The 14020-nt window shown below is 45.7% G+C and overlaps 1 protein-coding gene across 13 annotated transcripts in view; it reads right to left on the minus strand.

Moving 5' to 3' along the window:
- The window catches only part of myo18ab (myosin XVIIIA b), a 351310-nt gene that overhangs the window by 143085 nt on the left and 194205 nt on the right, over positions 1 to 14020 (minus strand). For all 13 annotated transcript variants that reach the window (XM_072469598.1, XM_072469597.1, XM_072469599.1 and 10 more), the window contains 2 exons: positions 5745 to 5918; positions 884 to 974 (listed from right to left, as the gene is read on the minus strand). In XM_072469598.1, coding sequence (XP_072325699.1) covers positions 884 to 974; positions 5745 to 5918 — 265 coding nt within the window. The remainder of the gene's footprint in view (positions 1 to 883; positions 975 to 5744; positions 5919 to 14020) is intronic.

Here is a 14020-nt window from a genome sequence, read left to right on the forward strand (position 1 = left end):
GCGGCGTTGGTTACTCAGGTCCCACACGGCGCAACCTGGCAAGTGAGCATGCGGGCGGTCCTCGGGGCGGGGGGATCCGACCCCAGGGGTGGGGGGCACGGTGGCCTGGCCCGCAACTGGGGCCCACCGATCTGTGGGCGGGCTTGTTCCGTGAGGGCACTTCTTTCTTCCACGCTGGCCCCTGGAGGCTCCGCCATGGCCAGCGTAGAGAAGAGAACCCCCCGCGCATGCGCCAAAATACGCCGGCCGGTCTGCGCATGCGTGGAATCACGGCGGCAGTTCCACGCATGCGCGAGGTCATGATGGATCTTTGGCGCATGCGTGAACTTGCGCTGTCCTTTCAGTGCCGGCTGGAGCGATGCTAACCCCTTTGGCGTCCACCTAGCCCCCGAAAATGCAGAGAATTCTGCACTTTTGGGGGCTGTTTACGCCGGAGTGGTTGGCGCCGGTTCTCCCGGCGGCGTGGGGACTTAGTCCCCAGAAGGGAGAATCCCGGCCACTAAAAGGAGGAAATTGAGGAGATGAAGCAACAAGGCTTAGGGGGAGAATTTTAGAGCATGGGGCCCAGGTGGCTACATTGCACCAAAGATGAAGTGAAAGGTGGTGAAATGAACAAGATGCCAAAATCAGAGGAAAGAGTTCAAAATAGAGTTTGTGAAGCTGGAGTGGTTAGAGGGATCAAATGTTTTAAACTTCTTATAAGAGTTTGTAAATATTATCCAGTAATTGTGTAGATTATAAATGATACAAACAAAATGAATACTCATGGATTAAACAATTATGACTTGTATGAATTTTAGAAATGTCTATTTAATACTCACTTATTTGCAGTAACAGAAACATTATATGCAACTCGAACAATTGAACGTAATGAAAGATTCACCTGTTAATGAGTGAGATTAGCAGCATAAACAGCTCTCCATATAAACTGGATGCCATTCCTTCCAGACATTCTATTGCTGTTATCCTAGGGCCTATCAAAGCACATATATAATGAAAATATAATAGTTACACCATGCACAGTCTTGCACCTTTTAATAAAAATACAAGTGTATCATAACTTCCCGACAATGAAAGTCAAACACACTCAAATTTGTGTTTAGTGATCACTGTGTACTAATAGTTTCCTTTTAATGGTCGACCTCGCTTTACCAAACTTGGCCATCCAAATGCATCTATGCAATTGTATCCATTCACAAATCATTAGAGTTCAGTTGTATTTCTGAGATTAGTACTCAAGAGTATCCAATGTGGAAATACACTGACTAACATCCACAGCTGTAACAGCTTGCGGGGTAATTTCACAGGCCTCCGTCATTAACCACATCTGCAAGCATGGCTTTACAGAATCGAATGACAAGAAAACAGATTTATTGCACAAGCTGATGACAACTTTACACTATCCCCAACAAGTTGCATTCATATGATGTCTTTAACAAAGGAAAAAGTCACAATATGTTTCACATAAATGTTTTAAACAAAAACTGACTTCCAAAAATGTTCGAAATGTTGGCAAAATTGGCTGAGTATAGTTTCAGTTGACTCACTTGATAGCACTATCATAGAGGCCTACAGCACAGAAAAGAACCTTCGGCCCATCGCATCTGTGCTGTTTAAAAACAACCATCCAACTATTCTAATCCCATTTTCCAGTATTTGGCCCATAGCCTTGTATGTCTTGACATCGCAAATGCACATCTAAATACTTCTTAAATGTTTTGAGGATCTCTGCCTCCACCACCCTTTCAGGCAGTGAGTTCCAGACTCCCACCACCCTCTGGGTGAAAGTGTTTCCTCACAGCCCCTCCAAGCCTCCGACCCCATACCTTAGATCTACCCTACCAGTCATTGATCTCTCCACCAAGGGGAAAGGTTTCCTCCTGTTTACTCTATCTAGGCCCCTCATAATTTTATACATCATATCCTCCCTCAGTCACCTCTGCTCCAAGAAAAACAACCCCACTCTATCCAATCTCTCTTCACATCCAAACTCTCCAGCCCAGACAACATCCTGGTAAATCCTCTCTGCACCCTTTCCAGTGCTATCACATCCCTCCTATAATGTGGATTCCAGAACTGTACACAGTACTCTGTCATCTAACCAACATTTTATACAGTTCAAGCATTACCTCCCTGTTCCTAAAACTCTATGCCTCGGCTAATAAAGGCAATTATATCATATGCCTTCTTAACCACTTTATCCAACTGCCCTGCTACCTTAAGGTACCGATGTACAAACGCACCAAGATCCCTCACATCCTTGGTGTTTCCTAGCATCATGCAGTTCATCATGCATATTCCCCTACCTTGTTTGTCCTGCCAAGTCCATCACCTCACACTTATCTGGATTGAATTCTATTTGCCAGTGATCAGCTGATCTGACCAGCGCATCCATATCCTCCTGTAATTTAAGGCTATCCTCCTATTTACCACGTACCAATTTTCGTATCATCCACGAACTGAATGATCAACCCTCCAACATTCAAGTACAAATCATTTATATAAACCCTGCGGGACCCCACTGGATACAGAATTCCAGTCAGAAAAACACTTCTTGACCATCACCCTCTGCTTCCTGCCGCTCAGACAACTATCCAATTTGCCAAATTTCCTTGGATCCCATGGGCTCTTACCTTCACAATCAGTCTCCCATGTGGGACCTTATCAAAAGCCTTGCTGAAGTCCAAGTAGACTGCGTCAAATGTATTGCCCTCATGTACACACCTGGTCACCTCTTCGAAAAATTCAATTAGGTTGGTCAGACATAACCTCCCCTTAACAAAACCATGCTGCCTCTCCAAATGCAAATTAATTTTGTCTCTCAGAATTGCTTCCAATTGTTTCCCCACCACTAAGGTCAGACTGACTGGCCTGTAGTTTAATGGTTTATCCCTTCCTGAATAATGCTATCGCAATGGCTAGCCTCCACTATCCTCCGGCACCTCTCCTGTGGCCAGAGAGGAATTGAAAATTATTGCCAACGCCCCTGCAATTTCTTTCCTTGCCTCACTCAACAGCCTGGGATATATTTCATCCAGCCTTGGCTATTTATCTACTTTTCAGCCTGCCAGACTACTCAGAACCTCCTCTCAATGTTAATTTCTTTTGCACAGTCTTCTCCCCGATTTCTATACCCACACGTTCCTCTCACGAGTGAACACTGACACAAAGTGTGCATTTCGAACGAACTACGTTCCCTGGCTCCACATATAAAGTAGCATTATTTGTCCCTCCTCTTTCCCTAGTTATCCTTTTACCCTTAATGTACTTGTAAAACAAGTTTTAAAATGGAAAGTTTTACTTCAGACTTCAAGAACAACAATTTATATTTATACAGTGTCTTTAAAGTAATACAATGCCCCAAGCCACTTCACAGGAGCGGTATAAAACAAAATAAGACTTCAATCCACATAAAGGAGATGGTAGGTTAGATGAACAAAGTTTGCTCAAACAGGTAGGTTTTAAGTCGTGTCTTATGGAATCATAGAATTTACAGTGCAGATGAGGCCATTTGGCCCATCAAGTCTGCACCAGCCCTTGGAAGAAACACCCTACTTAAGCCCACGCCTCCACCCTAGCCCTGTAAATGCAGCTCCAGTTTCCTCCCACAAGTTCCGAAAGACGTGATGTTAGATGGATTGGACATTCTGAACTCTCCTTCCGTGTACCCAAACAGGCACTGGAATGTGGTGACTAGGGGCTTTTCACAGTAACTTCATTGCACTTGTTAATGTACTACTTGTGACAATAAAGAGTATTAAAAAAATAAATAAATAACCTTTGACACTAAGGGGCAATCCGCCGAACCTAAATATCTTTGGACTTTGGGAGGAATCCAAACCCATGCAGACACATGGAGAAAGTGCAAACTACACACAGACAGTCACCCGAGGCCAGAATTGAATTGGGGTCCCTGTAGCTGTGATGCAGCAGTGCTAATCACTGTGCCACCCTCAGGAGGAAAGGAGGAAAACTAGGCAGTCAGGGAGAGAGGTGTAAAGAAGGGAATACCAGAGCTTAGGCCCTAGGCAATTGAAGGCATGGCCACTAATGGTTGAGAAACTCAAATTGAGGATGCTCAAGAAGCCAGAATTAAAGCAGCACAGATATCTCAGTGGGTTGCAGGAGATTATAGAGAAGGGGGAAGGATGAGACCATGGAGTGAGTTGAAAACAAAGATGAAAATTTTAAAATCAATGTATTGCCTTACTGGGAGCCAAAGTAAATCTGTGAGCACAGGGTGATTCGTTAACATGTGAAAGTTAAAAGTGGGATTTGGATGACTTCACGTTTATGGAAGGCAGAACATGGGAGACTAGCCAGGAACGTGTGCGAATAGTTAATTCTGCCAGAAGCACGGTGCACAACAAAAATAGTTGTAAGATTTTTCTCGATTATATTAGTTAGTAAATGCAGAAGTACCTTTTCTTTAGTTTGGAGTATTAGTTGACTGGTAATTAATATTTGAGCCATGTTGATTTTAGTTTATTTGTTACAGTCCTTATTTCCAGTTATTTTCATTTGTTGTTTGGAAAATTCATAGGGAAGTTATCGGTCTCTATGGGGATCACAAAATAGGAAAGTGTTTGGACGGTGATTGAAAACAATGGCTTCAGCCTTTGCAATATTTAATGGAGGAAATTTCTGCTTATCCAGTACTGAATGTAATATGAACAGTCTGAAGTGGAGGTAGGTGGTGGTGAGGTTGGTGCCATCAGTGCATAAGTGAAAACTAATGCTGTGCTTAGGGGAGATGCAGCAGAGGCAACTGAGGTCTTAATTTTAGTGACAAAGAATTCCATGATCGTCTTGCATTTCTCGTTGGAGCGAAGGTATTGGGGCAGGGGAAAGGTAGTAAAGAAGATGGTTTGTAGTAGGAAAACGTCAGGGTTATCTCTGCATTCCAGGATCATCCTGGGATAGAGTTTTAGCAGATGAACGAGGGGCCTAATAGTATTTTACATGGACCAACCAGATCTGGTGGCGGATGGCTAAACCAGTTGCCTGCTTTATGCTTTCAAGTCTGCATCCCTTGAACTTAAAAAAGCAGAGATGAGGGCCACACCAGGACAACTGCCAAGGTGAGGGAGTGTAATGGTTTTATTGGGGGCTAGGGAATCAAGATTGGAGCTGGGTTTGAGGTTAAGCAAATAGTATTTACTTTGATAAATCATCTAGATTGACAATTCATGCTGTTTTGAAGAGTATTAAATTGCCAGAGGTGTGTACCATCTTCCAGCTCATTAGTTAAACCAAGTTGATGCCTGGGTAAACATGGAACATATCCAGACAATGTATCAAATAAATTCTACTGGTAGCCTCGCCAACATTGCTCCCTTAACCTATACCACCAAAATTTGATTGTTATTTTGGGGACTTTGCTGTATTAAAATTGGCTGCAACATTTATAGATCATTGCAACATTCCAAAATAATCTGTTGACTGTAAAGCACTTTGGATGTCTATATCATTCTCAGTTACTTATTTTTCCTTTATTTATGCTAAACTGAATTCCAGCTGCAAATGACACAGCAAAATATAAACATATACTTCCATGTGGCAATATTACACTAACCAAACAGGAATGTATACAAATCAATCACTCTAACCAAATTTTATTATGCAAATTTGTTAAATAAAAGGTGCACAAAACCTTCCTTTAAAAGTTAGGCCATTTCCTGAAACCATCTAATCAACTGTTTTTACAACGAGCAACATTGATCAATATGTTGTTAGGGCTTTACCTGATCCATCTCCCTGTCCACATTCATCTGGCCCTTGGCGGAAGGATGTTGATCTCTGAAGTGCACCCTTTGGCTGGTGCTTAAAGAGTGCAGAGGACAATTCTTCTAAGTTGCAACCCAACAGGTAGGCTGCTTTCTGGCCCCATTCGTGTCTGGCAAACTGTCTCCTCCCAGCTTGAATTTACAATAATAAAAAGATCAGTTTTGTAACCATGTTCAAATCACTATAATGTAAACAAAGACATGCATTAAATATGGGGGGAAAATTAAACTGAAGAAAATAACAAATCATGAACAACATGAACAGAACTGTTAACTAGAGGACATTATTTAATACTCAGACCTGACTGGCAGTTGCATTTATGCTTCAAGTCAGGGCATTCTGAGCAATGTATATTATTTGTAGTGGGAGGGAAACATCACTGATAGGCGGTCCTTTCTAGATCATTTTAGGGCAATTCAATTAAAATTTGGGTACTCATTAGGTACCAACCATATAGCATAAAAAAGCCTATATTGAATAAGGTTTAGAATTCCACTGCAATTTAATACACCCCAATTTAAAATTGTACTATACAGAAACAGATTTGAACAGCAAGAATTATGACAATATATTTCAGATGAACAGAAACACATACATATACAGATATATGTGAAAAAAATTTGAAGTGCAAAACAGTTAAGTAAAAGTTAGCAAATGTTTTGTTTTTGAGATGGTTAGAAGCGAGAACGGTTTACTTGGAGGAATCTTAAAAATGTTCTTAAAGTAAATATGATTAATACTAAGGGCAGGATTTCCCAGCCCCTCCCACCAGCAGGGTCTTCTCTTCCAGTCCAGCAAAGGCAATGTCATGCGGCACACTCCCCGGCGGAAGGATGGGCAAGCCACGCAAAATGCCGTAGACATCAACGGAACCAAATGATCTCACCAGCAGCAAATGATCAGCCGTTGGCAGAAAACATGCCTCAGGAAGGCCAGAAAATCCCTTATCAAAGTCACTTATCACAGGTTTATTTCTATAAATTAACCTTCAGCATTCTCCAAGTATTATTTTCTTCCTAGCTTATAGCACTATCGCCTAAAACACAGCCTTCTTGTTTTGTGGCAAGTTGAAGTTTTGGTTCCACAATTTAGATATGTTAACATTTCTGTGCCTTCATAACAGCAGAGAACATGTCGGGATTCTCCCCTACCCGGCGGGGCGGGGGAATCCGGCGTAATGGAGTGGCAGGAACCACTCTGGCGTCACGCCGCCCCACCTTTAGGGGCCAAGCCCTTACCTTGAGGGGCTAAGCCCACGCCGGAGTGATTTCCGCCCCGCCGGCTGGCGGGAAAGGCCTTTGGCGCCACGCCAGCCGCGCCGAAAGGACTTCGCCGGGCGACGCATGCACGGGAGCATCAACGGCCGCTCACGGCATCCCCGCGCATGCGCAGTGGAGGGGGTCTCTTCTGCCTCCGCCATAGTGGAGACCATGGCAAAAGCAGAAGAAAAAGAGTGCCCCCACGGCAGAGGCCCGCCCGCCGATCGGTGGGCCCCGATCGCGGGCCAGGCCACCGTGGGGGCACCCCTCGGGGCCAGATCGCCCCGCGCCGCCCCCCCCCCCCCCCCCAGGACCCCAGAGACCGCCCGCACCGTCTGCTCCCGCCGGTACCTTTGGTGGTTCAATCCACGCCGGCTGGCAAGGGTTGACAGCGGCGGGACTTCGGTCCATCGCGGTGCGGAGAATCGCCGGGGGGAGCCCGCCGACCGGCGCGGCCCGATTCCCGCCGATTCTCTGGTGGCGGAGAATTCGGGACACAGCGGGGACGGGATTCTCCGACCCGGCAGGGGGTCGGAGAATCGCGCCCCATTTCTCACAAAATAGCACATTTACTCTGTTGAACATAAGGTTGCATTGCAATTGTTTAAGAAAACCAGGTCATTTACTGCCCACTAACACGCCCTTTAGATGTCAATGAAGCCCAACATACGCATTTTTGAATACATGCTGGCCAGATAGCCAACCTTTTTAATATTAGGATAGAGAAGCTGGGAGTACACATTTTCAAACAAATTCCATAAAAAATTTCAAAGTTCATAGAACACACAAAGAAAATTATTTCAACAAATTAACCTTACCAGAACAATAAAAGGACACCATCACAATTTTAAAAACAATTATTGTTTCCAGGACTCCATTCTACCTTTTGATCGTTCATTGTGTAAAGAAATTCTCAACATCAAAACCGAACTTCCCTTTTACCAGTTGGAACCTTTGGCCACTTTTTTTAAAACTATCAAACTAGAGTGAAATGATTTTCCTGATTTACACAGTGAAGGTTGAATATACTCGAGATTTTTCCAGTCTTTTGTTACACTTAACTTCTTGTGCTCTTTCTCCTGAATTGCTCCCTTTTGTCTGAATTACCACAACTGACGACAGTACTCAAGATGCGACCGAATTTTTGTTGCACTGCTATATAGTTTTCTTTTACCAAATGATTGCTGCTCTACAGTGGTTAACTTTTGTTGAGCATCAGGTCAAATACTCAAAATGTATCTCAATTTCATCCTAACCTATTAATACCATTTGTGCACACCATCTTGCATATTATTTTACATTTGTACCATGGATTTACGCAATTATATATTTGTGCAATTAATTTGGTAGTATTTGTGCCACCTCTTAGCATCAAATAACCTTCCTAGTTTTGAATCACCTGTTATGATCAGATTAGAGACCAGTAACAAATATTCACTTTTTTTTTTAAAAAGAGCCCAAAGCCCCAAGGGGAGCAAATCAGCGGAGGCATTAGTGGAATACAGCAAGTGCAGTATGGAGCTTAAGAAAGCAATTAGGAGAGCAAAGAGGTGATATGAGAAAGCTCTGGCTGGTAAAAGTAGGGACAATCCCAAGATATGTTATAAGTATATCAATTAGAAGAGGATAACCAGGGAAAGAGTTGGGACCAATCTTTGGGTGGAGCCAGAGGACATTGGTACGCTGTTGAACGAATACTTCATATCTGTCCACCCAAGAGAATGAGGATGAAGGTATGCAACTCAGGGAGAGAGACTGAGAGATTCTTGAGAAAATTGACATAGGGAGCGACATGGTATTGGAGGTGTTGGCAGACTTAAAAATGGACAAATCTCCATGCACGGATGAATTCTGTCACAGGCTGTTCTTGGAGGCTAGAGAGGAATTTGCAGGGGCTGTGACCCAGTTTTTACTTCCTCTCCGGCCACATGGGAAGTGCCAGAGGACTGGAGAATAGCTAATGTGGTTCCACCATTTAAGAAGGGTTGTAGAGATAAGCCAGAGAACTACAGACCAGTGAGTCTCACGTCAGTGGTAAGGAAACTATTGGAGAACATTCTGAAGGAGAGAATGTATCTCCACTTGGAAAGGCAAGGTTTGATCAGGGATAGTCAGCATGGCTTTGTTAGAGGGAGGTCAGGCCTAACAAATTTTGACTGAATTTTTTGTGAAGGTGACCAGGTGTGTAGATGAGGGTAGTGGGATGGTCAAACAGATATCAAGCGGCAGATTGAATTTAATCCCGAGTGTGAGGTGATACACTTTGGAAGGAGAGATTTGACAAAGAAGTAGTCAAAGAACAAAAAAAAGTACAGCACAGGAACAGGACCTTCGGCCCTCCAAGCCTGCGCCGACCATGCTGCCCGTCGAAACTAAAATCTTCTCCACTTCCGGGATCCGTATCCCTCTATTCCCATCCTATTCATGTATTTGTCAAGATGCCCCTTAAACGTCACTACTATCGTCCCTGCTTCCACCACCTCCTCCGGCAGCGAGTTCCTGGCACCCACTACCCTGTGTAGAAAACTTACCTCGTACATCTCCTCTAAACCTTGCCCCTCGCACCTTAAACCTATGCCCCCTATAATTGACCCCTCTACCCTGGCAAAAAGCCTCTGACTATCCACTCTGTCTATGCCCCTCATAATTTTGTAGGTCTGTATCAGGTCGCCCCTCAACCTCCGTCGTTCCAGTGAGAACAAACCAAGTTTATTCAACCTCTCCTCATAGCTAATGCCCTCCATACCTGGCAACATCCTGGTAAATCTCTTCTGCACCCTCTCTAAAGCCTCCACATCCTTCTGGTAGTGTGGCGACCAGAATTGAACACTATACTCCAAGTGTGGCCTAACTAAGGTTCTATACAGCTGCAACATGACTTGCCAATTTTATACTCAATGCCCTGGCCAATGAAGGCAAGCATGCCGTATGCCTTCTTGACTACCTTCTCCACCTGTGTTGCCCCTTTCAGTGACCTGTGGACCTGTACACCAATATCTCTCTGACTGCCAATACTCTTGAGGGTTCTACCATTCCCTATACTATACTATATTCCCTACCTGCATTAGACCTTCCAAAATGCATTACCTCACATTTGTCCGGATTAATCTCCATCTGCCATCTCACCGCCCAAGTCTCCAAACAATCTAAATCCTGCTGTATCCTCTGACAGTCATCTGGAATCCGCAATTCCACCAACCTTTGTGTTGTCCGCAAACTTACTAATCAGACCAGTTACATTTTCCTCCAAATCATTTATATATACTACGAACAGCAAAGGTCCCAGCACTGATCCCTGCCGAACATCACTAGTCACAGCCCTCCAATCAGAAAAGCATCCTTCCATTGCTACTCTCTGCCTTCTATGACCTAGCCAGTTCTGTATCCATCTTGCCAGCTCACCTCTGATCCCGTGTGACTTCACCTTTTGTACCAGTCTGCCATGAGGGACCTTGTCAAAGGCCTTACTGAAGTCCATATAGATAACATCCACTGCCCTACCTGCATCAATCACCTTTGTGACCTCCTCGAAAAACTCTCATAGTTAGTGAGACACGACCTCCCCTTTACAAAACCGTGCTGCCTCTCACTAATACGACCACTTGCTTCCAAATGGGAGTAGATCCCGTCTCGAAGCATTCTCTCCAGTAATTTCCCTACCACTGACGTAAGGTTCACCGGCCTGTAGTTCCCTGGATTATCCTTGCTATCCTTCTTAAAGAAAGGAACAACATTGGCTATTCTCCAGTCCTCCGGGCAATCACCTGAAGACAGTGAGGATCCAAAGATTTCTGTCAAGGCCTCCACAATTTCCTCTCAGGCCTCCTTCAGTATTCTGGGGTAGATCCCATCAGGTCCTGGGTCTTATCCACCTTAATATTTTTTCACGACGCCCATCACCTCGTCTTTTTGGATCTCAATGCAACCCAGGCTATCTACATGCCCTTCTCCAGACTCAACATCCATCAATTCCTTCTCTTTGGTGAATACTGATGCAAAGTATTCATTTAGTACCTCGCCCATTTCCTCTGGCTCCACACATAGATTCCCTCCTCTGTCCTTCAGAGGGCCAACCCTTTCCCTGGCTACCCTCTTGCTTTTTATGTACGTGTAAAAAGCCTTGGGATTTTCCTTAACCCTATTTGCCAATGACTTTTCGTGACCCCTTTCAGCCCTCTTGACCGCCTTGTCAATGAAAGACAAGACATTGGGAAGTTCAGAGGAACAAAGGAATCTTGGCATGTTTGTCCATAGGTCTCTGAAAGCAGACAGTCAGGTTAATAGGGTGGTGAAAAAGGCATATGGGACATTTGACTTTATCAATCGAGGCATAGATTCCAAAAGCAGGGAGGTCATGCTTTGTTGTTGGAGTTGCATAAAACCATGGTGAGGCCATAGCTGGGGTACTGTGCAATTCTGGTCTCCACATTATAGGAAAGATGTGATTGCATTGGAGGGGTGCAGAGGAGATTCACCAGAATGTTGCCTGCGATCGAACATTTAAGTTATGAAGAGAGGTTAGATAGGCTTTGGTTGTTTTCGTTGGAGCAGAGAAGGCTGAGAGGTGAGCTGATAAAGGTGTACACGATTACAACTAGCATGGGCAGGGTGGATAGGGAGCAGCCATCCCCCTTAGTTGAAGGATCAGTCACGAGGGGACACAAGTTCAAAGTGAGGGGCAGGTGGTTTAAGGAGATGCGAAGAAAAGCTCTTTTACCCAGAGGGTGATGATAATCTGGAATGCACTGCCAAGGAGGGCGCCCATAGTTTTTTCCTTAAAGCACATAAGACTATCACATTCCAATTTAACCACTTGGCACCAAGTTTGTCTGTCCAATTAATGACAGTACGGGAGTCTCAACAAGAAGTCACAAGGCACTCTATTCAGAGCTCCTCCCTTTCCTCCTCCAAGGTAACTGCTCTAAAAAATAACATTGCCGTTTACTAATTAGCCAACCTTTCCTCCATCCTGGAATTTTATTGCTTTGAACTTTTGTGATTAAATTTGTTCACATTTTTTTTTTTAAAAATCAAAGCACACATCATCATATGAAATGCCAGAATCCATTTAGGACTTCAGTTCCTCATAATAGTGAAGGAGAGTCATCAAAAACAATCTTTCTCGACTGAAACATAACGGCAAATGTTGGACATGCTAAGCAGGTGATGTAGTCAGGAAAAATGTCTCCTCTCTACAGATACTGCCTGAGCTGCTAAATATTTTCAGCATTTGCTGCAGCATTTCGCTTCTTCTTCTACTGAACTCATGGTGACTGCTGGTTATTATTGCATCGGTAATCCTCAGGTTTACTCCTGTTAATACATTTGATTGTTTTATCTTTACTTCCTAACAAGTAAAGGAGAATGAACTCCTAAAAAAAATCTCAAATAAATTGGCAGCATTGCCTCAGACAGCTGGGGCGGGATTCTCTTAGCCCGGGGCCGGGCCGGAGAATCTCCGCAACCGGCGTGAATCGCGCCACGCCACCAGGACATGATTCTCCGGAGAGCGGAGAATCGGGGCCATTGGCGCCGGCATGGTGCCGCTCTACGGGGCCGCCCCCCCCCCCCCCCCCCCCCCCCCCCCCCAGCGATTCTCCGCTCAGGATGGGCTGAGCAGCCGTACAAAAAGCCGAAGTCCCTCCAGCGCCATTCTAATCTGGTCTTACCCGGCGGGACCTCGGCTTGGATGGATACGGGGGCGACCTGGTTGGGGGGGGGGGGGGTCCGCCTGTGGCCTGGCCCGCGATCGGGGCACACCGATCGGCGGGCCGGCCTCTCGGGCTGGGGGCCTCCTTTGTCCCGTGCCACCCCGGTAGCCCTATGCCATGTTGCGTCGGGGCCGGCACGGAGAAGGGAGACACGGCGCATACGCGGAAATATCGCCGGTCCCACCGAGCATGCGCAGACCCATGGCAGCCATCTGACGCTGGGAACGGCAGCTGGAGCGGCGTGGGTCACTCAAGTGCCGTGCTGGCCCCCTGTAGGGGTCAGAATTGCTGCTCCTGAGGCCATGTTGATGCCGTCGGGAAACGCGATGGCGTTTACGACGGCGTCAACACTCAGCCTCAGGATCAGAGAATCCCGCCCCTTGTTTGGGCTCCAACTTCTGACTTTAGGCTTGTACTTTGTCGTCGATGCACACGGATGAAGCATTTATACCAATATAAAATAGCAAAACTGCAGTGCAAGGCACAGTTGTTGCCACAATTTGAAATTAATTTAATGCATTGCTTTTTCCTTTTTCAAACTGAATTGAGTATTAGCCAAATAAATCACCCTATGAACTGACACTACTGGCATCATACATATAAAAACATCATGTCAAGCTCAAAGACATACTGCGCGAGTTTCTTGCTGTGTTGCACTCAAGCAAGAGCACAACGCAGCCAGAGAATCTCGGGAGAGCCCTCCGGCAGGCTTGCCAGCAGCCTCCGAGCCTCACAGGATTTACCCAGGGTCCACGAGATGACGGAGTCGGAACTCCACATAAAAGGGGCGAGACCAAATGACACTTGCGGAATAGTTTCATCATTTCACTCGATTCTCCGGCCTCCCCAGGGAGTCTGCAGCTGTGCGCCATTCTGCACTTGTCCACAGAAACGTGGACCAGGCGGAATGGCACCCGGAGGATCTCCCGGCCCATCGGAGAATTCTGGATAGTCAACAGTCAATGCAGGGTGGCACCCTGGCCCTTCCCTTAGAATGTAGGCACCTTTGCATTGTCCAGCTGGCATCTTGGCACTGCCACCTTGGCACTGCCAAGGTGCCTGTGTGCCACTGCCAAACAGGAGGAGCACTGTCTGAGTACTAGGGCAGCAGTACAATGGTGTCTGAGTGCCAGGGTGGCACTGCAAAGGGTCAGGGCCGAGGCGGGCCATGCCCATGAAATGTGGGCGGAGGGGGGTTTGAAGGGTGGGGGGGTGCAGGACAGGTAAGTAGGGGCCTCTGGAAATTGGGGGTGAGGGGTGGAG

The sequence above is a fragment of the Scyliorhinus torazame genome, chromosome 12 (assembly GCF_047496885.1).
Source record: "Scyliorhinus torazame isolate Kashiwa2021f chromosome 12, sScyTor2.1, whole genome shotgun sequence".
Lineage (NCBI taxonomy): Eukaryota > Metazoa > Chordata > Chondrichthyes > Carcharhiniformes > Scyliorhinidae > Scyliorhinus > Scyliorhinus torazame.